This window comes from Alligator mississippiensis, chromosome 1 (genome assembly GCF_030867095.1).
Source record: "Alligator mississippiensis isolate rAllMis1 chromosome 1, rAllMis1, whole genome shotgun sequence".
In the NCBI taxonomy this organism is placed as follows: Eukaryota; Metazoa; Chordata; order Crocodylia; family Alligatoridae; genus Alligator; species Alligator mississippiensis.
The window spans coordinates 120,782,173-120,808,739 of NC_081824.1; the positions used below are offsets into that span (position 1 = coordinate 120,782,173).

A 26,567-nucleotide genomic window follows, 5' to 3' on the forward strand; every position below is an offset into this window, starting at 1 on the left:
GGGGCGTGAGAGGCACCAGCTGGAGGGGTAGCATGAAGTATGGCAGATAAGATGGGGGCCATCTTGTCCCTCTGCCCTCCCTCCTCCCCCCTCGCCCCCCCACTAGGATTTCTCCACCAATCAGCACTGAGGGGCAGGGCCTCTGGAGTTCATCCAGGAAATATGAATGAAATTTGCTATTTATGCCAAGAGCAACCAATGAAAATTGTTTATTTTCTCTGCAATTTAAGTAGACCCCATCCTATGAGGTATTGGCAGTTGGGACCTGGACATGATGGCTCAAGAGGTGACTTCCAATTCTGTGTTCCTTCCACTTCCATCTGAAGTCTGAGATGCTTCTGAAAGCAAAGCCCCTCTTGGCTGCTTTTACTAAATTTAAAGTACAGTTTCCAGCATTGGAAAGGATTCTTTCTCCTTCCTTATTAGTTTAAGATTTCCACTCTTGAGGACAAATACTGAGGTACTCTTTAGGCCTATACTGTGCTCACCCTTGCCTTGGAGGGAAGAGGGAAAACCATGTACCCTGTGGCTACAATAGCACCTCCAGCACTGAAGATCATTAAAGTTTCCATGATCCAGGACACCAGCATTTTGCATCCTGAAACACATGAACTGTAAGGGTCCAATTTGCTTTTGTGTTTGCACTTTGCTGTTATTGGCACTAGTGCCAAAAGGGGCTAGATTTGGTTTGGTCATATTTAAATTCTCTTTGTATTGGAAGAAGCGAATACACAAGGTGCACAGTGGTGGTGAATAGGGCTCTAAAGATTGATGCCAACATTTTTGCCAACTCATATATGATATTAAGTGGACACTATATAAAGCACTAGGTTAGATTTTAGGTATCCTTTGGATTGTTCCTCTTTATTCTTTCAAATCATTTTGATTTTTTGCTGGAGAAGAGACTGGAATATTCAACCTCCAGTGCTGAGAAGACACAGAGGGGTATAAACTCTAAGCTGGCAAAAATCATCATAGCTCCATTAGGTCTACAGAAGAGCTGGACCCACATGTTTCTGTAAAGAGCAGATCCTAGGTCCATTCTTCTACTGGACTTTGAGCATGGTAGTGGTTTTCAACCTTTTTTCATTTGCAGACCCCTAAAAAAAGTGAATGGAGGTGCAGACCCCTAAAAAAAATTGAAAATGGAGGTGCAGACTCCTTTGGAAATGGAATGCCTTTTATAGATTCATAGATATTAGAGGTTGGAAGGGACCTTACATGATCATCGGGTCCAGCCCCCCTGCACTTGGGATCTAAAACTTTATTTTCCTAGTCATCTTTCATGGATTCCTTAGACATAGTTTGTGGACCAAAGGTTGCAAACCACTGGAGTATGGTATCAGCTGACAATAGAAATTAGAAATATACATTGAAAGTATATCAGAGTCATGTAATGTGATTGGTCTTGGTGATCAGTGTATTGTTCTACCATGTGTGCAGAAATCCAAAGACAATCACCAAAGAGAATCATCCAAATCAAAATGAAAAGTGTCAAGAGCTGTTTTTGGAAATTATCTGTGCTACTTACTTTCTCCATCTCCTGTTTGAAACTAGCAAACACTTCATTACTTTTTGTCAGCGTTTTCTGGAATTCTTCAAACCTTTCAGAGTACAGAGTTATCTACAGATCCAGGAGCAAAGAAAGGAAAAGAAAGAAAAACCAGATCAGCTTTACAATCCCCATGAGGGCAAACTGATTTTATTCGATTGGCTCTTATTTAATTAAATGTGAGAGGCATAACTCTAACTAAATGATAAGATATTTTAGCGGCTGCAGACCAGCTTCTGTTTGGAGATCTGAAAACACTACAAAAACTTGAGTGAATTTAGCCTTTTTATACACTTATGAGGTCAAGAAGTATTATCATTTCTCTATTACAGAGGAGTAAACTCAGAGAGAGAGCAGAAATATTTTGGCTAATATTTTCAAAAGTAGCTGGAAACTATTGTTGCTGAAAATCAGGCTCAGCTGGTTTTATGTGCCCCTCCCCCCCCCCAAAAAGAGGAGAAAGCCCCAATAAGTGGTGACTGCTGAAAATGTTTGCATATGTGATGTCCTTAAGTTCTCTCAAGCAGACAGCAGTGAAACCTAGAAAAGAACCCAGGGACTCTTGTTTTAACTACAAGACCTGAATATAACACCTGCATAAAACTATCATATTTTCCCATGTTTCTAGAGAAATGAACAGACCAGGTGCAGAGGGAGGCTACCAGGAGAGCATAGGAAAGGAGGGTCTATTTTTTGAGAAGAAACTAAAAGAGGTTAGTTTGGCAGAACTAACAAGAGGCCTGGCAAGATGTAGGCTGATCTACAATATGATTGTTGCTGAAGATAAATATGTAAATGAGGGTAAACACAAGAGAGAGACAAGATTTAAGTTGAAGGGCAATGTGAAATCTGATGGGTCATTCTAAATGTTAATTAGATGCTTAACAATACTACTGTTAGTTACTGGGTCAGGAGCCAGGACACCTGGCTTCAAATCCCAGTGCTACTGCTTTCTTGTGAAAGTCACTGCACTTCTTTGTGCCCCCTTCCCCCTTCTTTCCCTCCCACCTTTTGTGCTTCATTATAGTATAATTCTTTCAGAGTAAAATATGCCTGTCCAATGACAAGCCCTGATCTTGGCTGGGGTCTCTGGATCACACTAATAATAATAATACATATAATCTAAATTTAATAAACAAATTAATGTATTTTATAGTGTCTGGATTAGGAACCATCCCTTGTTATGACCATGAATCATGTTATCATAGGGAGATAAAGAGCACTTAGCTTCACTTTCATGGTTTGGCAAGGCATGTCCATACCCTCTGTATGCTGTTCTTGGAAGCCACAACATGAAGGAAGTCCTGCCCGATTGCTTCCACTCTGCATGTGCCAACTCCCCAAATGAGGCAGTGGGTGTGTCATTGGCATGAGCTCAAGGCCACTCTAAGGCAGCTATGTTGCTTCATTTCTGGGAGTTAGTGTGTATTGAGTGGGAGTGAATGGCCAAGAGGTGCTTTGTGCTGGTGCTCCTGTGTGTGGCATGGAGGTGGTGTAGACGTGCTCTTAAATTCCTTGTGTGGGTGAAGACCCTGGGTAAAAAGAGACAGCTGCTGCTGCTTCAAGTATAAATGTATAGATGTAGTGCTATAGGAATTAGAACCCTCCCACCATTCTGTTAATTATGTGCTTGAATGAGCAGAAGGTAGTGCTTTAAATGAATACGTCCTCAGAAAGATGGTGGCTCCATTTGCAAAGCTTGGGTGTGGAGTTACAGTGAGGACTCTCATGAAGTCACCACATGTTTTACATTCAGTTCAATTTGTTATCTTTAATGTAGGGTCTTATTCAGACAAAATGAAAGGCCTATATTAGCTTTTATCTTATGCTTTCTTTCAAAATATAAAGCACAAAGTGATAAGCAGTACACTTGGAGAGCATGTGCATTATATTGAATCAGATCATCACACAATAGGTGTGTGTTTTGAGTTAATACCAAGTACTTTTAACTATGATGAGCATTTGAGTTCTCCAGCATAAGGTGCGCACTACTTTTTAAGTGCTTGATTAGTTGTGGTGCTAATGTTACTGCTTAGTTCAGTGGAAGCTTAGCTGCTCCTTGGAAATGGAGCAGAATATAACTCTGGTATTACACTGGGCAAAAGCGATGCCTCCCATACTGACAAATATCGTCTCCTCATTCCATAGGCTTCCCAGTCTGTCTATATCCATACGCTGTCTCTAACTTGCTTAGGTTATCTGAGGCAGGAACTGAGTTATTTGTTCTGTGTTTTAACAGCACCAAGTACAATAAGAACTGGTCCAAGACTGGGACTTCTCAGAGCTATGGTGATGTAAGTAATAAATAACAAATAAGAATTACTGAAATATTCTAAAGTAATTTAATAGATTTCATAGACATTAGGGCTGGAAGGGACCTTGGAAGATCATCGAGTCCAGCCCCCTGCCCGAAGGGCAGGAAGTCAGCTGGGGTCATAGGATCCCAGCAAGATAAGCATCCAATTTACTCTTGAAGGTGTTCAATGTAGGTGCTTGAACCACCTCTGATGGCAGGCTGTTGCAGACCTTGGGGGCTCGGACAGTAAAGAAATTCTTCCTTATGACCAGCCTGAAATGGTCTTGCAGTAGTTTATAACTGTTTGACCTCATCATCCCTTGGGGCGCTCTGGTGAGCAAACGTTCCCCCAGATACTGGTGGTCACCCCTGATAAACTTATAGGTGGCCATCAGATCACCCCTGAGCCTGCGCTTTTCCAGGCTAAAGAGCCCCATGGCTCTCAGCCTGTCATCGTAAGGTCCGTTTTCCTGACCTCTGATTGTGCGCATGGCTCTTCTCTGCACTCTCCCAAGCTTCTCCACATCCTTTTTGAACTGTGGAGCCCAAAACTGGACGCAGTACTCCAGCTGTGGCCTCACCAAGGCCGAGTACAGGGGGAGAATGACGTCCCGGGATTTGCTTGAGAAGCATCTATGGATGCAAGCCAGCGTTTTGGTCGCTTTACTAGCCGCAGCATCGCATTGAAGGCTCATGTTCATCTTGTGGTCAATGATGACCCCTAAGTCTCTTTCTTCCATAGTGCTAGCCAGTGTAGCACTGCCGAGCCTATAAGGATGCTGCAGGTTTTTCCTTCCAAGGTGAAGAACCTTGCATTTTTCAGTGTTAAACACCATCAGGGTTTCATCCGCCCATTTGCTGAGCCTGTCCAGGTCAGCCTGGATCACCCCCCTGTCTTCTGGTGTGGATGCTTTGCTCCAAAGTTTGGTGTCATCGGTGAACTTGGCCAGGCCGCTTCTGACTCCAATGTCCTCATCATTAATGAAGATGTTGAACAATATGGGTCCCAGGCCAGAGCCTTGGGGGACCCCACTGGTCACAGGGCACCATGACAGTTGATTTCTGTCAATTACTACCCTTTGGGTCCAACCACAGAGCCAATTTCCCAGCCAGTGGATCGTGGTGTACCCAAGGCCACAATTGGCCAGTTTCACTAGGAGGTGATCATGGGATACCAGATCGAAGGCTTTTTTGGAGTCAAGATATATGACATGAATCTCTTCTCCTTTGTCCAGGTGATAGGTCACCTGGTCGTAGAAGGAAATGAGATTGGTCAAGCAAGACCTACCCTCTACAAACCCATGCTGGCTATCCCTCAGGATGTTGGCATCAGCCAGTCCATTAAGGATGGCCTCTTTAATAAACTTTTTAAAGATCTTTCCCAGGATAGAAGTCAGGCTGATGGGCCTATAGTTTGCCGGATCCACTTTCCTCCCTTTCTTGAAGATAGGCACCACATTGGCCTTCTTCCAGTCTTCAGGCACTGCACCAGAGCCCCAGGAGTAATAGACCTCTTTGACTACTTGGCCTCTCAAATTAAGGCCATGCTACAGCAGAACATATAAGTTAAGTATGTGAGTAGTCCCGCTAAAACCAGACACTGAAACCTTTAACTAAACAATGTGAGAGGAGCATGGGGCACTGTCAACAGTCTGATTGGGTTCCTTTTTTACAATTTTTTATTACCATTTGAAATGTATGTTAAATCTATTCTGTTTTATCTGTCCTTTCAATTTCATTAAATTGGCTACAAAGGTATAGCTGATACACAAAGCTTTTTGAACCCAGCATAAAAGCTAATTAAAAGAAAATTGGGAACAGATTTGCATTTAGGACCAACTCTTCAGGAGACCTTTGAAGTTTGATAGAGGGACCTGTCAAATTTGTGTCCGTAAACAGAGGGCTCGCAATAAATAATGTAATTTTCTTCAGTGTCTTCCCTGCTTTTTTTTAACCTTTGAAAACGTACATTAAAGACCTTATCATATTCATAGAAATATAGATGAAGACACCTCTGATGTGATTGCACAGGAGACCTAGACTGTTTTGCATGGACTGTAACTCCAAAAATGTGTGGGTCAGGAAATCCTAGTCCAGTATAATGCATCATGTACAGGTTGATTGGAAAAAGCCATGGAAAGCTTTGATTTCTTATGCCTTTCCTTGCTAGCTAAAATAGCTCTCTGGACACACAGCAGCAAGTAAGACACTCCACAAAAAGAAATAAATAACTTACTCATATAGGGCAAGAAGAAGGCCAGAAAAAAAAATGCTGTTCTTTGAGTTGTACTTTCACCCCCAGAATGTTGTTTGGAAAATGTCACTTCTACATTCTAGCCCAGTGGTGCTCAACCTTTTTGATCTGGACGAACCTGACCGGTGATCCTGACCTGGTATCCAGTGGGATTATGGCAGGACCCCAACCTGGCCCCAAGGAGGGGAGGGGGCATGGTTTGGTCCCAAACCAGCGATGGGGGAAAGGGACATGGCTTGGCCCTGATACAGCAGGGGAACTGGGTGTGGTCTGGCAGTCCAGCTGCTTGGGAGGAAGGGGTGTGTCCTGGTCCTGATTCGACTGCATGGAGGTGGGGAGGAGGAAGGGGGTGTGGCCTGGCCCCAACCCACAATGCAGGGCTTGGGGATTGGAAATTTGGAAGTGGGGGACAGTGACTGTATTAACTGACACCACTTCTCCACTGCTAAATTATTCAACCCATGGGGAGTCCCATAGCCTGGATACCATGGCTCTATGGGCTACAGTTGGCCTGTAGGCCAGAGATTGAGCATCTGTGTTCTAGCCCAGTGGTTCTCAACATCTTTTATACCATGACTGATTTGTAAATCTCAATGGGCAATCCTGACCCATTACCCCTCACTCCTGACCTGCTGCCCTCCATCCCCAGGACCCAGCCCCCCAGTGTGTGGGGCAGCGGGGAGGTGTGTAGGGCATGGGGGGCCCCAAGCAGCCCCTTGCAGGCTGGAACTCTGCCAACCTGCAAGGGAAAAGCCATGGTTTCCTTCATTTTTTTCTTTCATTTTTAAAGTTTGGTCGCAACACTTTCATATATTCTTGCAACCCACTTTTGGGTCATGACCCACAGGTTGAGAAATGCTGTTCTAGCCCATAAACAGATCCAGAGCCACAAAGGCTATGTTTATAATAGCCTTTTCTCCCTCATAATATTTCTGATTGTTACTGGGTGTGATATTTGATTGGTGGTTGTACCAGTGGAAGCACTAGCGTTAGCTGTTACCACTGTTTTGACCACTTTGTTTTGTTAGCTAGATGGGTTCCGAGTTCTTCAAGGACAATCAACAAGCACTAGGAGGGTAGTAAGCACACCATTTCTCAGATCATTCTCTCTGAGTTAATAGAATTCTACAGGCTGTCTTATAAAGTTTGTAGAACAGAGATCATTCTCGTTTACATTCTAAAATATCGTTCTCTATTAATGTTTCTATAAGGCTAGGGATATTATATATATTTTCTAAGTCCCTCTTAATTCTTAATGAAGATTCGAGGTCTTGAATTATTTCATCAGTCCTTTTGGGTGAAGTGGTGACCAGTCAGTGCTTTTGTACCAGCTAGCTGTACGTTACTCGACATCCACTCAGGCCTGATCTGTGTGACACTTTTTAAAATAAAATTTATTTAAATGCATTTATCAAGCACTAGCTAAGCACTAGCTGAACAGAAAACCTACAGGCAAGTCTAGGCCATGTCTGACAGTGCTTGAAAATGTCTCTGTGAAAACAAGCCTATGTTCTGCCTGTGCCACATAGTGAAAAAATGTCACATAACTGCTCTGATGAAAGTCTGAACACAGTGCTAGGCATGTATGAAAAGCCACCCACATGACTTTTTATTTCAGCACGTGGCATATACAAAGAAGGAGTGAGTGAGTGGGTGGGGATTGTCATAGCAACACTCCCAAGCCCTGTCCAATGGGTTATAGATATGTCTGAAAGCTTCTCTGTATACAGGCCCTCTATGCATAACCACTTCATTGGAAGCTAATGAGAATCTGCATTCAGACCACTTAAGCACACATTTAAGATCTCACTTGAGTACTTCAAGTTAAATATTCAGTGGATGAGAGGGCAAGTAGCTGTGGGATGAAAAAAATGATATGGATGGTATACTGGTATGGACACCCAGCTGTAATTCAGCACAGTTCCATGGATCAGTGTTGTATACATATGCAAACACCTCAGAATGATTTGCACTATAGTTCTGTGTTCTTCTATGTACTTGGAAATAGCATTATTGCATTGCCATGGCCTCTTTATGGTTGATAATTAAATTAGAAAGAACACCTATAAAGCACTTTAAGTATTTTACCTGGGATGTGTCTCATGGGTTAAAAATGGGCAAACAAAGGTACACCATGCACGGGACTCCCCTACTTCACCTGGGCCTGTAGTATAGTCTCCTGCTCCTTCAGCATTTTGGCCTGGAGTTTCCATTCTGCAGCTTGATTCAGGAGCTGGGTGTAGAGCAACAAAGAGAATTTTGTTATTTTCTTGCTTTTATAATTTTAAATCCTAGTGCTTCACTCATGAACGTGTTCTTTATATTCACTAGCACCTTTTGGAAATAACAGAAGTTAGCCCCAGCAAAGTGCAGCACAAGAAGCTAGTCTGTTTTATGTGTCAGCTAGTTTGTTTCATGTTTCATAGATTAGTGTTTCATGTTATTTTGAAAGTTGGGGAGTTACAATATATTGTGTAGTAAAGAGTGCAGCAGCTAATCACAGAAAAGTGCCTCAAACTTCTATGGGCCTCTTAAATCCTCCTTGTGGTATGTGTCTGTGCTAATACAACTTAGAGCCTGCGCCTGTTCTCAGTAGTGTTACAAGGGTTGGGCGACTGCAGCATCAGCCCTCAGTGTCCATTTAGAACAGCAAGAACAACAGCCGCTGCTGCTCCCAGCACCTGGGAAAACACTTAGTAGAAGTTTAACAATTATTTATAACTAAAGACGGGAAGTTTCCCTGACGTAGTAATGAAATGTTTAAGAAATGCCTGGAAAAAGCATTTGCCAAACATTTAGTAAGCATTTTCTTTGACTGCTAAAGCCAAATATAAATGTTTTTAGGGTGAAATCCTACAGGCAACTTGAGAAATGATGGATGAGTTGATTGGTTTAATGTGGGACCATGTCCTATAGCAGTGATTCTCAACCAGGGTGCCATGGCTAACATCGGTGTTAACATTGATAGTGTACAAACATGAGGATAAACCCAGAGATTTCAAGTAGGAAGCCAAAAACATTCTGATCTATTGTGGTCTTTCTGAATTCTTTGCAACAGACAAATAGCTGTATTGCCAGTATTTCTTTGAAGTCACAAAAAAAAGTGAAAGCTAACAGCTGGCATTTTCTGAGGGGTGCCTTAAGTCTAATGAAAGATGCTTCAAGTCTAAAAAAGGGTTCAGAACCAGTTTTCTATAGAAACAAGAGGTACTGAGAACAACCAAAGTAGATACTGAAGAACTATACCTGAAAACATAACTAAGTTCTCTGGTACGGGGCATTTTGGGGGAGATCACATAAATAGCATAGAAAACTCTGAAATTCCATTGTGAAAGTTTATATACAAAAAAACTAGAATTCTTGGTTCCAAAATGATACCTTTTATTAGACCAACTGGGAAATAGCAAGAAAGTTGTCCTTTTCACAAGCTTTTGGGATCAAAGTCTAGTTGATCTAATAAAAGGTATTATCATTTTGGAACCAAGAATTCTAGTTTTTTGTATGTCTTCTTGTCTCAGACCAACATAGCTACCAAGTACACCTGGACATTGTGAAAGTTTGACACTAACCATTCTAGTAAAGATAACATGGGCAGGATTTCTTGAACAATACATAACACAAGAAAGTGAGGCAATACCATATAAATGTTGGCAAAACTAGTTCCATTGACAAATTATCAACACTCACATAGAAACTCCAGACCAGGGTCATATGAAGTTCAAGTTATGGTCACATCCTTGTTTACACCTAAGAATCACAGAGGGAAGCTTTGGGATTAGGAGGAGTGGTGCCATAAATGGTGTTCACAGTAGCATAATTAAGAACGAGTGTCTGGCTCCTCTACAAACCCTACCAGAACCCATTACCTGAATCCCGCTGTTTTGACACCTCTGATTTAAAACAACAGAGAGCAACATAGGAGCTTTCATGTTGAGTATACAATCTGCCCTCTACCTTGTCTTTAAATCAAGATATCTCTACACAGTGTGGTATCTCTACAAAAGTGGACATATAGCCTAGAGCTAGGTGAATTCTTTAGTGAATGATGAGTTTGCGGAAAAATGCAGTTTCACGATGACCAAATTTATTCACAAATCTAGGTCAAGACTATTAGAATAGAAAAAAAATCAGAAAGGCCAGAATATTATTACATTCAACTTCTAATTTTAAGATGACATTTTTTAAATTGTTCTGACTTGTTAAAAAAAGTTAAATAACCCCAGAGTGAAAGCAGACATTTTGTTTCAGGTGAAACGCACATCTCAGTCAACACAAAAAAAAATATTTTTATAGTTTGGTCACTGACCTGAAGAATCTGTCATTTGTGTGGCTCCAGTACAGCATCAAATGAAACATGTCTATATACCTTTAACTCAGCCAATTGGATAAAAAGTTGGGTCCACTCATGCAAAGCTCCCACTGGCTTTTACAGAGGCAGGATTTTAGCTAAGATCCCAAGTTTTGGCTAACAAATAATTGTCAGGTGTAAGTGTAATGCAGAGAATCACAGGGAAATCCACCCAGCATGAAGCAATGATATAGATGATTTTTAGTTGGATGGGCCTAATTTTTGCATCTCTTTCTTGGTAAGGCATGCATATAATATATGTGAAGCCTGCTTATTTGTGTTAACATTTGACAATGGGCTGGATTTTCAAGGCTAGGCCTTGCTTTTTGTACCTCTGTGCTTTTTGGTGGAATGATGGGTGCTTGGGTTTAATGGTTTGAAACAAAACATTGAAAAGCCTAAAGGCCTGTCATTCTCCAGACCAGTCATTAATCCCAAGGACTGCTTGGACTTTGATCATTATTGCCTAAATTTCATGGGAGCTTTTTTGGAAGCCTTTTCAGTTAGTATGTTGAAGTGCCCCCTGCTCAGAGACCTTAGGTCTCATGCTATAATGCAATATACTTAAAATAAACTGACGAGGCAGAGGAAAGTAGTTTTTTTGATAATGTACCTCTACCTGCTAATGAAACCCTATTTCTATCTTATTGCATTACTACTTCCAGGAATAAAATTTTATGTAACAGAGGCAAACTGCAGAGCATTGACACAAACCAGTATGCCTTCTTACCTAGCCTGGAGTCATGTATAAACATAAAATTGGTAGAAACTGAATCATAAAAACTGATGTTTTTATTAATAAGATATGAAGTGGTAACAAGGGAGACCCAACTCATAAAATATCAATGTATATTTAATATTGTGTTCACATATTGCTTCACTGAAAAATATTTTGTAATATTTTGTTACTTTGGGCATAGTAGTGGCCTGAAGGCCCAATTAGCATCAGACCCTGTTGTGCTGGAGAACACAAGAACAGTTGTTGCCCCATAGGAATGCCCTTCAGAAAGAATTTAAGACAAGATGTAAGAAGAAATATTTGGGGTTGACTTAGCAAACCCATGTCTCCTAAATGGTCTAAATTGCTCCTGCAATTAACTTGATCTAAAATGTGTGTTACAAGTAAGACAAGGAAACTGGGGAGTCCAAATCATATCATAGAGTCAGATATCAACCAGATAGATATAGGATGATAGAGAAAGGCTATAATAGGCCATGGAAGCTGTGTGCTAATCAATTCTTAGGTTGTGCTGACCTCTAGGGAAGGACTTACAGTAATAACTAGAGGCAAGACTTTTTTGTGATATCTTTTACTGGACCAATATATAAAGAGCTGTTGGACAAGTTTTTGGGCATCCAGTGCCATTCCTCAGGTCTAAACTAGTGCCAACTGGTACATTTTTTACTAGAGCTTGCATTTTTTTTTTTTTTGCTTGTGTAGGCTGAGCTGTGCACCTGGAGAGAGAGAACCATATTAAATTGCTGTCTGTAATAGTGTAGGTAGCAATAGCGGGAGCACCCGAGAAATTTCTCTGCCTGCATCACTCTGTAGGTTTGACTTTTTCTGGCACTGTTAGAAATCAGAATATTCCTGGGATGCTGAAATTGATTGGAAACAGTATTCAGAAGTTGAGAAACAAAGTTAGCTATGATATTCTGAAGTCAGACAGAAGGCAGCATAGAGGTCTTTTCATAGCATCTGATTAAATGAGTTCCTGCACATGAAAGCTTATACATCTCTGATTCTGTTAGCTTATAAGGTGCATCTGTATTCTGCCTTATTCAGAAGTTACCACACTACAGATACACAGAAAAATGTTACTGAGTTTAGTGTAGAACTTTATTTTGCTTGAGCAGTTATGTACTTATATTTTATTAAATGACTAGCTTCTTGACTCAGTTTGTCATTATGTTAAAGATGCATCCTGCCCTTGCTTCCTGGCTTGAGTAGCTGGGTTCCCCAGTTCTTGGTGGGGAACTACAGGAGGGGGAATCTTCTTCTGTGGACACTTGGGGGCAGCAGAGTTACTCCTTGACCAATGCTCCAAACTCAGAAAGATTGTTTTGTTTTTTACTTTGTGGCAAATTTGTGCTATTGACTGTGCGTAAGCATCTACATACTGAAAAAAGCCACTACATTCAATATAGAGTGCCCGGTTCATTCTGAGCTGATGTTCTAGGAACATAAACATTTGTTTAATACTTTGTGGCATAGGTTCCTGAGTATCAGGAACACATCTTAAAAAGTATCCTTGTACAATGCAAAATTTTGTAGGTCCAGCATGTCTAGCTGAGTGTGGTACAGAATTTTTGTAGCTGGAGTAAAAGCTCATGCAAGCTACAGCATCGTGTTGAAGTTAAGACAATAAATTAGGCTTCAAAGAAATACCAAACAGATGCTTAGATAAAAATATTTGCCTAAAAAGTTTGAAAATTAAAAAAAACTGTAGCTAAGCTGATGTGATCTCCAAAACAGTATATAGAAATGTATAAGATAGATGTTAAGAATATTCCAAAACACTTTCCTTCTGTATCCCTTTTATCTCCACAGTGTTGGATGGAGATAAATTTGAGAAGGCCTGCACCCAAAATGTCTTAATTAGATGTACTTTAATAACAGGGTCTTAAACTAAGTCTACAATATGATTCAAGAGGGGGACAAGTGTAGTCTAGTAGTCTGGAGGCAGGACTCTGAATGACGAACTAATCCTGCTCTAACACTGACTCATTGCATGGCTTTCAGCCAGTCACTCGACTTCAGGTTTCCCTTGCTCTAAAGGGGTGATGACAATATATATGAACATACTTCAAAGGCAGGGTTGTGAGCATTAACTTGGATAATATTTGTAAAGGTTTTTATACTTAAGGCCTTATTATTATGTGCCTATTTTATATGGCTTTTTAGCTAATTGAACTGGTTCTCAAGCCTGTTATCTCAGAGGTGTTAGTCACGCAGAGCAGCACTGCAAAAAAAATATCCCCACCCTGTACAATTTGGAAGGATGATGATTACAACTGCTTTGTAAAAAATGGAAATAACAGCAATGTCTCTATGTACCCTAGGTAACTATATGCTAGACAGAGCCAGCCAAAGACAGCAATTGCAGCCCCATGTGGTCAGCCACCTTCTGAGAGGACCACCACTTATAGGGACTGTACTTTCAGCACACACTGATTACTGGATGATCCTCTTCAGCCCTCTTCATAAGTTCCTTAATTCCTTACCGCTTTCAGCTGAGTGGTTGGTCTTCATTTGAATACTGTGTAGGTCAGGGGCGGGCAATTATTTTGGGCGGAGGGCTGCTTACTGAGTTTTGGCAAGCCATCAAGGGCTGCATGACAGGCAGTCAGGGGCAGATATATATTAATTTTCTAATTTTTTTAGGGGCCCCGTGGGCTGGATAGAATGGCTGCATTTTGCTCACCCTTGGTGTAGGGTCTTCAGAGCCAAACATCATAGGGAGGCAGAGAGGTGATTGATGCAAGGCCTTATAGGTTAATTTTGCACACTGCTCAACAAAACCTGGAATTTGTCTTGATGCTGCCTTTCACCTTTTTTTTTTTGCTAAATGGATGAAATCCTCAGCTGTTTGGAATCAATGGCAAAGCTCCCAAAGACTTCAGTATATAATTATTCCAGTGTATAATTACTCTCATTGTCCCTGGAATGGTATGATACTTCACATTGTGTGCCCAGGCAAGAATATAAATCTCCTTTGCCAGATTTTGATTAGTTCCATGTTACTGTTGTGGTGGGCCTGGGAAATCCCCTTTTTTTGTACATACTGGCTGCGTCTACACAAGATGCTAACTTCACAGCACTAAAAACAAGTACTATAAACAAGTAGTAAATGACTGCAGAGTAACCAGTTACTTCACAGTAATGCCGCCAAATGGCTTTTTTGTGACCCTGACTTTGCAGTAGTCCAAGACTCCGCAGTAGTGTCGCATCATGCTTTTTGCCATGCAACACTATTGTGCAGTAGTCATGGGCTACTGTGAAGTCAGCATCTCGTGTAGATATGGCCACTAAATATTTATATCTGTACATGTATGAGGGAGACCCTCAATCTCACCTGCCTTATTTGCGCATATACTAAAGTGATGGGTGCTCCTAAAGTGATCCTAATGTAATAGGATAACATAGTCACAATCAGGATGTTTACTATGAACAGAGCTGTGCAGAACTCAGAATTGAATTCTTTGCAACAGAAGAATTGCTCTATTATTTTTCTGTAGTCAAGAAATTAGTGAAAATTAAGAGCTGCCATTTTCAGAGGGGTGCCTCCAGTCTAATGGAGGGTGCCTTGAGTCTAAAAGATGAATATGGGTTGTCAATGTGACAAAGTAATTAGTAGAGCTAACCACACATTGTCATGCATTAGTAGGTGCATCACAAACAGGTCCAGGGAGGTGATCCTTCCCCTCTATTGAGCACTGGTCAGGTTGCAGCTGGAGTACTGTGTCCAATTCTGAGTGCCACAATTCAAGAGGGATGTGGACAACCTTGAGAGGGTCCAGAGGAGGGCCACTCATATGGTTAAAGGCCTGCTGGGAATGCCCTATGAGGAAATGCTAAAGGACCTGGACCTTTTCAGCCTCTGCAAGAGAAGGCTGAGGGGAGATCTTGTGACAGTAAACAAATTCACCAGAGGGGCAGCAGGGAATAGGAGATGCTCTGTTTACCAGAGCACCTCTTGGAATAACCAGAAACAACAGCCACAAACTGATAGCGAGCAGATTTAGGTTGGACATCAGAAAGAACTTCTTCACAGTAAGGGTTGCCAGAATCTGGAATGGGTTTCCCAGGGAGGTGGTGCTCTCCCCTACCTTGGGGGTCTTCAAGAACAGACACGACAAGCACTTGGCGGGGCTCACATGACCCCAGCACTTTTTCTTGCCACGGGCAGGGGTTGGACTCAGTGATCCATTGGGTCCCTTCTGACCCTAGCATCTATGAATCTATAAAATGGCTTATATAAATATTTTCCTTGGTTTTGATCCACTTGTGAACCTAGCATTTCATGCAGCTCTCAAACCAGAGAACAAAATCCTAGCCCTTCCTAAATTTCTACTAGTGGGTAAATCTGGGTGTGCGTACACGTGATGCAACATCGATGTAGCAACATGCTACGACGACTCAGCGTCCACTCGTATCTATTTATTTGTACTGTTTCTCCCTTTCAAGCATGGTTTAAGTTCCTAGTTTTTCCCTATATTTTGCTTTGCTGTCGCCATTTTCCAGGTTACATGTCAAGACTATTCATTTCTCAGACAATGTGGGGAGAGTAGAGGATAAGCACAGCTTCCATATTATCTCATCAACACTCCTTTAGAATCAGCTGAATAGCTGGTGCAAAGTGCCTCATTCTCGCCCATCCTGAATTGACTGCATCACTTTTGCACTGCTTTTAGCTTCTGCCCACCCCTGTGAAAGGCCATCAGCCCCCTGAGGTGAGTTTGTTACTTCAGTGTGACCGTATGACCATATGACTTTGTTCTCCTGACAAAGTGTAGTGTTTTATTATATTCCTTTCTTTTGAAGAGAGAGAATATGGGATATCAGAGGGATTCTTACAAAGTAACAGCACAACTTGGCCCTTTATATGTAATTATATGTTATGGTTTGCTTAAAAACTGTTTAGTGCTAATGAAAAGTGCTAGTCTGATAGTCCAGGAGACTGCTTTCCTCTCAACTCAGGACAGAGTAGCAATGAAAGACTTCTTCACACTGTTCTGCCATTGTTTCAGAACTCAGACCAGGAGTGCCACCAAGATGAGGGATGAAATGGCAGTAAGGGGTGATTTAGGGATTATTGCTAGATAAAAGACAGACAATCAGACAGATGACACAGATACTTACATATTCCTTTTCTCTCTGATGTCGCTCCTCTGCCTCCTTCATCATTTCCTGTGACTGCTCCAACTTGGCATCTACCAGTTTCTGTTGAAGCTCTCTGTGCTTGAATATTTTGTCAAGGTGCTGCAGGAAAACAAACCCTACTGAATGTGCAGGTTTACTGACGCATATATACCCTCATGCTCAAACATGTATGACTGCCTTCTGGGACAAGAATAAAACTAAATGTACTGCAACTCTCAAACCACAATATTCCCAGGAAACTCTAACACTTGTAAGAACAAGTTGTGTCAGAATTTATGCTGGAAGTGAAACCAGTGCACCTAAAAATGCTTGTGTGCCCTTTTCAGAACTGGGCATTAAAATATATAGTATCTACCTATATCATCAGTATGATCAAAGAGGCCAGCTAGATCTCAAATAACTGCTCACCAAAACATAAACATAAGTGACACACAGTTAACTGGTGAAGATTTTTTTGACTGAGAGAGGATTTGGGAAACAAGTCTCAAAGCTAACTGAGCCCGTAAAGAAAACAGGCACTTTAGGCCCACGTCTTGCAAGGAACCATTTATGCAGCTGCAAAGTATTTACCACCACAGAGCTCCATGCAAGATCAAGGCCTTTGAGTACAGAGCACCTGCCCTCATTCAGCGAAGTATGTAGATAGGTGCTAATCTTCAAGCATGTGTGCTGTCCTACTCAAGTCAATGGCACTGTCTTTATTTAACAGATGTCAAGTTAAGTAAAGGCGTGTGTGCTTAACTGGATACCCATGTCTGATCTCCTGAACACACTTCTTGGTACCTTGCAGGGTCAAATCTTCATTGATCATTATTTTTTTCTCCTCACAAATCTATGTGCTCCAGCTCAACCTCATAACACAGTAAAAAGCACTGGGCAAATTTATTTAACCCCTATACACAGGAGGTTGATCGGACTAGATGATCTAGTAGTTCCTTTCAGCCTTAAAATATTTGTATATATAACAGCATCTCCAAAAGAAATGCCAAGAATGAACCTTTTGACTCTTGTACCCCAGAGTAAACCATGCCACTTTCACATAATTACAGGACTAAAAATCCTGAGAATATCCCTTTACTTTTTTGGCCCGCTACTAGAGACCATCCAAAGCACATATATTTAATTCAAGAAAAATCAGGAAAGTTTGAAAACATTTCTTGAATTTTTGTGTGCATTGAAATGTTATGATCAGCTGTGATATTTACTGAAAGGATAATATCTATCAAAAAGGCTGTGCCTGCCAAGTAGAATCTATTCAAAATGCCCATGTTTACATTTTTATTAATCTGTAGAAAGAAGGACTTTACCTGCCTCCTTTAAAGTCTTTGTTAAATTGGAGCATATTCTTAAATCTTTACTGTGCTACGCATATGATCTACTGCACAAAAGCCTCCATGAAAACACAATTGTTAACGAGTTGGGAGGACAGGAGGGCAATAAGACTGACCCTTATACACTTCAAAGTCTGCCTCTTCCTACCTAAGTGTCTGTTTGGAAGGCATGCATATTGTTCTCACCTCCTCTCTGAGTTCATATTGATCAATGATGCATTTCAGTTTCTCTGCCAACTCTGTGTTCTCTTGACATAGTTTCATATTCCTCTCACTTTGCTGTTCAATCTGAGACTGGATTTCACTCAGTGTGCCCTGGAAATGATTAGTTATCTCTTTTCTCTTTTCATCTTCCTCCCGTGCCCGTTGGATTGTTTCCTCCTGTTGTCAAAAAGGTAGAGAACATGATCATTTAAATGGATAACACAACAACCAGTTTGAAAAACATAATGCATTTGATTAGTGTGAAGGTTATCATTGAAGGATTACAGGGTTTCATTTCTCTTTGGAGCCCTGTCTATATTTCATATATCCAAGCAACAAGTATGACTATAAATACATAGATCAGATTACACAGTAACCTTGAAAAAAATGAGGAAAACAAAGTCTTGCATTTAAATGAATACTCTTCAACCAAAAGAAGTACTTTTACCCCTTATTTTACAAGACAATGAATGTGGTGAAATTAGGAAAAAAGTCCCAAAACATTTTATTTGACCTGAAATAATGTGTTGTGATTCATTTTGATGTAACCTGTTTTCTTATAATGGGGGTCAGTCAGGCCATTTTGAAAAGAAAGTCACAGAATTATAGAAAAGTAGGGCTGGAAGGGAACCTCCAGAGGCCATCTAGTGCCATCCCTATCCAGCTTGTTTGAGACAAATCCTTATCTAACTTATTCCTAAAACTACACAATCCTGTCACACAACTACAAAGCACTTTCCATTAAACCACCAAAAGCACCCTAACCTGCTACAGATAAAGCAGGGTAACAAGGGATGTTAATGTCCTGCTATTGCAAGGATAGTTAAAATTCACTCAAGAGTCCAAAAATTAGTTTAGAAAATGTCAAAGCAAAACATTTTGACATTTCTCAAACGAAACATTTCATTTAGAAAAGGTCCAAATGCAATATTTCAACATTTCCATGTTTTTTTCACCTGTAGTAGTAGGGGCCAACCTTTTTGGTGTTTTTACCACAACTTAATCTGGCATGATCCCCAAGTGCCACTCCAGTCTTCTTATAGATTCATAGAGTCGGGAGGGACCTCAGTGGGCCATCTAGTCCAACCCCCTGCCCCTGGCAGGCAAGAAAAGAAACACCAACCCTGGGGTCATGTGATCCCAGCCAGGTGCCTGTCCAGTCTCTTCTTGAAGACCCCCAAGGATGGGGCGAGCACCACCTCCCTTGGGAGCCCATTCCAGATTCTGGCAACCTTGACCGTGAAGAACTTGTTCCTAATGTCCAGCCTGAACCTTCTCTCTAGTAGCTTATGGCCATTGTTCCTTGTCATTCCAGGGGGTGCCCTGGTGAACAGATTGTCACCTACTTCATGTTGTTCTCCCCTTATGAATTTGTACGCCGCCACAAGGTCCCCTCTCAGCCTTCTCTTGGAGAGGCTGAAAAGGTTAAGGTCCTTTAGCCTTTCCTCATAGGGCCTTCCCTGCAGCCTCTAATCAGGCAAGTGGCTCTTCTTTGGACCCTCTCCAGGTTGTTCGCATCCTCCTTGATCTGCGGCATCCAGAACTGGAAACAGTACTCCAGCTGTGGCCTGACCAGTGCCGCATAGAAGGGGAGAATCACTTCCCTGGACCTGGTTGTGAAGCACCTACAGATGCACGACAAAGTGTGATTGGTTCTGCCAACTGCTTCATCACATTGGCTACTCATGTTCATCCTGGAGTCAACAGTGACTCCAAGATCTTTTTCTGCCTCAGTGGAGCTGAGAAGGTTGCCCCCCAGCCTGTAGGTATGATGGCAGTTCTTCCTCCCTAGATGCAGCACCTTGCACTTGTCCTTATTGAATTGCATCCTGTTGCTCTCTGCCCACTTTCCCATCCTGTTTAGGTTGGCCTGGATCTGGTTCCTTCTCTCCAAGGTGTTAGCTGCACCCCATAATTTTGTGTTGTTGCGAATTTGGACAGGGTGCTTCCCGCCCCCTCATCCAGATCACTGATGAAGATGTTAAACAGCACCGGCCCCAGAACTGAGCCCTGAGGGACTCCACTGCCCACACCTTTCCAGGTTGACACCGACCCATCCACTACCACTCTCTGAGTGCGACCCTTGAGCCAATTTGCTACCCAGTCTATCGTGTAATCATCCAAGGCAAATCTCCTCAGTTTATTAATAAGGATGGTATGGGATACCTTGTCAAAGGCCTTCTTGAAGTCCGGATAGATAACATCCACCTTGACTCCTGCATCTAAACAATTGGTGGCCTTGTCGTAAATAGAAACTAGGTTAGTCAGGCAGGACCTGCCTGCTAAAAACCCATGTTACCCCTCCACATCACATTAGCTGTGATCCCACAGATGTGTTCCTTGATAACTTTTTCTAGGATTTTCCCAGGGATAGAGGTATGGTTGACTGGTCTATAGTTCCCTGGGTCCTCCTTCCTCCCCTTCTTAAAGATTGGGACGATGTTAGCCCTCTTCCAGTCCTCTGGAACCTGACCCGAGCACCATGAGCACTCATATATCCTGGCCAGTGGATCAGCTATGAACCCCGCTAATTCTTTCATTACTCATGGGTGGAGTCCCTCCGGTCCCAGTGATTTGAATACATCCAGTCCCTCCAAGTGTCTTTTTACCGTGTTGGCACTGACTGTTGGTCGGCTGATGTTCTCTTTGTTGGTGTCTGTGATGTATGTTGAGGGTTTGTCTATATTCCCATTTAAGAAGACAGAGGTAAAAAACTCATTGAAGAGCTCTGCCTTGTCTCTGTTATCCATCACTAAGCCTCCCTGCCCATCCTGTATGGGTCCTATGCTACCCCACACCCTCGTTTTGCTCCCAACATATACCTAAAGAAGGACTTTTTATTGTCCTTAATGCCTGATGCTAGCCTGAGTTCTAGAGCTGCCTTGGCCTTCCTGACCGACGCCCTGAAGGTGCGGGCCAAAGAAGTATACTCCTCTTTGCTAGCTACCCCCTGCTTCCACTTCCTGTACGCCTCTTTTTTTTACCCTTAAGGTATCCTGGATGCCTCTGGTTAGCCAAAGGGGCTTCCTGGCCCCCTTGTCCCCTTTCCTCTGCCATGGAATTGACTCACTCTGAGCCCAAAGAATGGTTTCCTTGAGGAATGTCCACCCATCCTGGACCCTCAATGCATCTAAGTTCTTAGCTCCTAGCACCCTGCTAACCAATCCCCTGAGTCTGTTAAAGTCAGCTTTTTTAAAGTTTAGCACGTGTGCCCTGCTGGGTATAATGCCTGCCCTTCACTGGATAGTGAATTTAATCATTTGGTGATCGCTGTCCCCTAAGTTGCCTTGAATCCGCAGGTCTCCCACCAGGTCATCCCCTGTGGCCAACACCAAGTCAAGCAAGGTGTTGCCCCTGGCGGGACACCTTACCTCCTGTGTTAGGTAGAGGTCCTGAATACAGGTTAAGAACCTGCGTGAGTGGTTAGATCTAGCTGACTGCTCCTCCCAGCATATGTCTGGGTAGCTTCTGTTACTCTTTTTCCTTTTCTGTGCTCTCTACCCAATTTGCTGCTCTACTTTCTGCTCCCTGCCTTATTTGCCACTGTGCTACCTTTCCTCTCCCAGATCTGCGTACCACTTGTCACCTGTGCTGCAGGTAGGCTACCCCTTTCCTAAAGTATTTGCCAAATTTAACCAAATTCACATGTTTTTTTGAGTCCCTCTCTCAAGACTCTGTTCTTTTGGTGGCAAATCCACTATTTAATGAAAAAAAACCCAAACCACTCCGTTCTAATGATAATTTCTGTTTTGTGGAGAATTGTGCCCCAGAAAGATTAAGTGACTGGCTCAGATCACACAAGAAGGCAACGGTAAAGCTGGGAATTGAACAAAGTCTTTGGACTACTCTTCCTCAAAAATGACAACTTCTTTCATTAAAACAGTGCTATCATGGTCATTATTTGAAACTTAGCAAAGTAATAAATTCAACTGAATGTTAAAAAAAAAAAATCTCCCTGTATTAGTTATACCTGTAACAAGCTTTTGTAACACTATGAAAATAAAACAGCCAGAAAATAAAAATTACGCAAATATTAAAGCACACTGACAACACATTGAATCTTAGGTATCATTTATCATGCTGTAAAGGGAAAAATAATTGCTTGGACCAGGAAGATTATAGAAAAATATCACTAGTAAAAGGCACTTTAAATAATGCAGCAGTTTTTTCAGAGACCTGGAGTGTTAATTTTGATCTTTTCCTCTCTCCCAAACAAAAGACTAGAGAATGACCAAGGTACTAGCTGCCTCATGGGGTTCTGGGACCTTGTATAAACTACTCTGCAGCACTAGGACTAAGTACAGGCAGTCAAAAAGCCAGAGGCTGAATACATTCAGTCTTCACAGGTTATTCTAAGCCAGGGATGGGCAATTAGTTTGGATAGAGGGCTGCTTACAGAGTTTTGGCAAGCCATTGAGGGCTGGTTGTATGACAGGCAGCCAGAGGCAGATAAATATTAATTTTCTAAATTTTTTAGGGGCCCCATGGGCAGGATAGAATGGCGTGGCAGGCCACATCTGGCCCATGGGCCTCATTTTGCCCACCCCTGGTTTAAGCTGTGTAGATTGAATTGATAAGCAGCACCAGGTGCCAGGCAGCCTGGGCCACACAGTGCTGCCCCATGCCATGGGAGAGGCTGTGCCAGGAGAGCCCCGAGCGCCCCAATGGCTGCTGCTGCTGCTGCTGCAGGGGGGAGGGGCTGTGGGCTGTGTGGCGCGGGGGTCATGTGCTCTGTGGGGGCATGTGTGGGGTGTGGGGGAGGCATGTGTGCCCTGTGGGGGGAATTCTTGGTAAGTAAATTATTATTTTTTCATTGTTTTTATTTCTTAGTAGTGTCTAGAGGCTTCTGAGATTGTATTCCCATTGGGCTAGCAGAAAACACTCTTTGTCTAAGAGTTTACAACCAGGTAGGAAAAGGAAGTATTATTACTGTCCCCATTTTACAGATGTGCCACATCGTGTGGGCCCAGCCTGGCCTGGCCTGACATAGGGCCTTGCACCTTCAGACCCAATGGGCCACTCTGGTTGTCACTCAAGGGCCAGTGCTGCTCTCAGGGATCATGTGTTGTGTCAGGCCAGGTCCTGCCTCCATGAAACTGGCCTGGCCCAATGGCATGTGGGGCCCATGGAGGCAGGACCTGGCCCAGCACGACACACAGTCCTTGAGAGCGATGCTGGCTCCTGGGTGACAACCTGAGTGGCCCAGAGCTGCCCAAAGGCCCATGACCCCACGCCAAGCTGGGTCTGCAGGATGTGGCACAGGCAGCGCTGGGTGTCAGGCGGCCAGGCTATGCCGTGATGCCCCGCAGCACAGGGTTGGTGTGCCAGGAGGGCCCTGCATGCCCCAATGGCTGCTGCTGCTGTGTGTGTGTGTGTGTGGGGGGGGGCAAGCGGGGGACCCACCCCTCCTGAGCAGCCCCCCCTCACAGTCCCCCACACCCACACCGTACCCTGCTCCAGTCCCCCTCACCCTGAAGTCCCTTACTTACCTGAGATAGAGCCTGGTCCCATCAAGCTGCAAGCTGCACTGCTCCAGGCTGCCCCACACGTGGAGGCAGTGTGCTGAAACACCTGGCAAGGAGCAGCTAAAGAGATGCTTTGGCTGGCTACCAGAGCATCTCTTTGGAGGACCCCAGCCTCTGGTTGCCTCAGGGTGTGGTGCTGGACTGTGCCCTGTCCCACTTTTATTCCTTGGGTTTTATTTTTGATACCTGGATTTCCAGGTATCATATTTTGAGCCTGCACTGCAAATATACAGAGCAAGGAAAGTTTGTTTTGTTCCCAGCATGCCTCTTGTGGTGTCTCAAAGCAGTTTGAGATGCTGCAAGAGGCACTCTGGGAACAAAAACAACTTTCCCCGCACTGCATATTTGCAGCAGGCTTGTTTGGACATGCCCAAGGAGTCCCATATTCCAGATGTGTGGGCTCACATATGTGGAGCATATGTTCGGGCTCATTTGGATGCGCCCAAGGAGTCCCATGTTCTAGATATGGCCCGGGGCCCCAAGTGAGTTTGACACCATTGCAAAAGCTCCATTGATTCTTATCCCTCAGTTTCTCAAGCTTTGTTTCTATAAAGCAAGAGCATTTTTTCCCCACAATAATGAAGATTAAGGGCCAGATTCTGTTCCTGGTTACTTCAGTTACATTGGAAAAAACTGAACTGATTTGGTGCTCCGGAGTCACACTGCTGTAGTAGAGCAGAATTTGTCCGTGGAGTTTCTTTTTAGCATATGTGACCCTAAACCTAATCATACTTTCTGCATTAATTAGTGCAATCTATGTTTGCTCTTCTAATGCCATCTCAGGGATAAAAGTCTGCTTTTACCACAGTTAGGCTATATCTCTCCTGTACTTCCAAGTGGATGAGCTTCAGGAGACTAAAGTTTAGTTTTAAAATATTATTCTCTTGAGCTAGCTCTCCATCCTTCTTCTACCTCCCTCTTTTCTTAATCTATTTTCTCCATCTTTCCAATAGCTGAATTATATGCCTGCGTTTATATTCCAGTATCATGCTGATATAGCTTTCATATCCTTCAGTGTTGTCAATGGAACTTATTTAATAAGCTCCCATAAAATTACGCAGAAAATACATTATGTATTAGGTTTCATCATGTGAATAAGAAATATATTGTACATAAAAGGAAACTAATAGAATTAAATTTATCTGGGCTTGATTCTCATCTTGCCCTGGTGTACTGTTACTCCATGGAAGTCACACCAGTAAAAATAGATATAAATGACATCTAATGGTCCCAAGATTCTGAGACAAGGCAATTTGTAAATGGTTTGAGGCTTTATCCCTGGCATTAGGAAGGAAAAACTCTCCCCAAAGCCAAAGGGCAAAATTGCACCTCTCTGATCTGAACTGAGAAATTCTTGTCTGCAGGAATGCAGACATGTATTATATTATCTATTAAGCACCAGTTCCATTCTTGGATCTCCAGTGAGTGGGAATTTAAGACACTGAATGAGCAACAAATATTCTTATGATATTCACATGACATAATATGTTATATGGTAAATGAGGGGAAATTTGATGGATAGGTATGTTTTGTTTACCTTCTGCTACCTGAATGACAATAAAGTACTTAATACAGTTTTTATTTCTCTGTATTCTTCAAGATTAGCAGAATTTCCAGTTTCAAGTATGAAAAATATCAGAAGTAAGCCTTCTGCCCTCATAAAACTGACTTACAAAAGAGTTTTTAAACTGACTTAAAAACAGATTTTAAACAGCAAATTTTGGATTTTGTTTATTAGTCTTATTTTCAAGACTTTTTTCCTCGAATCACAAGGGCTAGAAAGTTACAAGACTGGAAACTGAGATTGTCATGTCATCACATGACTCCAGAAGTGAGGGCTATAAAGAAACACTGAATATTGTAAAAACAATGTTAACATTGTGAGGGCTGGCAATTCTATGTAAGAAAACAATTTCTTTATCTACACTTTTCATTCTTATCTATTCTACAGACACTATTTTTTTCTTCATAGTTCATTTTATCTTGCTTTTTTGGATGTCAGCACAAGGTCTACAGTGAGGTAGTGCCTCTATCCTCAGATTCAGTCTTTGGGTAAGGACAGATGTAACATTTGAAGTACTTCAAAGTGCATCTGCCCTTTGAAGTGCTTTAAAAATGGAATGCATCAGCCATGGACAGGTGTACAGCTCCCTGTCATGACCCCAGTTGGAGTCCGTCAAAATGACCATAGCAGGGTGGAAGTGAAGTAGACTGTCCCTTGTGTGCTCTGTCTCCATATCTCAGAGAACTCTCCTACCAACAGAACCCAGAAACCAGGGGTCCTGCACTCCTCTGTGCCTCTCAAACTTTGGAGGGAGGGGTGGGACTCCAGGAGAGTGGAGGTGGAACATACAAGACTAGAGCCAGGGCACATTGGAAAACACTCACTGGAAGTCAGTTCTGCTTCATCCCCATCCCAGTGGTGTTGGGGTAGAGCTGAGTTGCAGGTCACAGCAGCCCTTAGGATAGCAGGAGCTACAGAGCTGAGCCACAGGATGCATCAATTTCTAGGAAACTGGGGAGATGGGGTTGGGGAGTTGTACATGGGGTGCTCAGTAACAGTGAATGGAGCTGACTGCCAGTGAGATTTCTCCCGTGTTCTCTGTTCTCCCAGAGCTCATAGTGGGTGCACAGGGGTGCATGTGCACCCCCTGAGAGTGCTGGTGCACCCCCTGACAGGCCACATTCCTCATTCAGGTGATGGGCGGGGGGGCAGGTGGGAGCACCGGTGCGCCCCCTGCGAGCGCCGACTGGGGAGTGGGAGTGCTGCGGCTGGTTCCTGGCGTGTCACAGCTGCTTCCTGGCCAATGCGATCAGCCGCAGGAGGACCCCCACCCCCGGTCAACGTGATCAGCTGCAAGGGAACCCCCCCCCGGTTGGTGCGATTGGCTGCAGGGGGACCCCCTCCCCCTGGTCGCTGACTAGTTGTTGGGGGGGGGCATGTGCCCCCCCTGACTAATGCAGCACCAGTTGCCCATGCCCCAGAGCACCATCCTGCTGGAACTGGGACAGGTGTGGAGGGCACAGGGCCTCCAGTCTTCCAGTTCTGGGGGGGATGGGACACCTCTGAGATGGCAGAGATGGGGCACACAGGAGAGCATATTGACAGTCTGCTCCACTCTCCCCACACTCCCTCCATTAGGTACGGGCAGGTGCAGAAAGCATGCACATGA

At 43.0% G+C, this 26,567-nt stretch overlaps 1 protein-coding gene across 1 annotated transcript in view; it reads right to left on the reverse strand.

The window, feature by feature from the left end:
* TXLNB (taxilin beta) overlaps positions 1–26,567 on the reverse strand; it is a 60,955-nt gene that overhangs the window by 5,583 nt on the left and 28,805 nt on the right. The window contains exons 5-8 of the mRNA XM_006267452.3: positions 17,852–18,046; positions 16,314–16,433; positions 8,261–8,335; positions 1,532–1,624 (exon numbers count right to left, since the gene is read on the reverse strand). Of these exons, the coding sequence (XP_006267514.2) occupies positions 1,532–1,624; positions 8,261–8,335; positions 16,314–16,433; positions 17,852–18,046 (483 nt within the window). The remainder of the gene's footprint in view (positions 1–1,531; positions 1,625–8,260; positions 8,336–16,313; positions 16,434–17,851; positions 18,047–26,567) is intronic.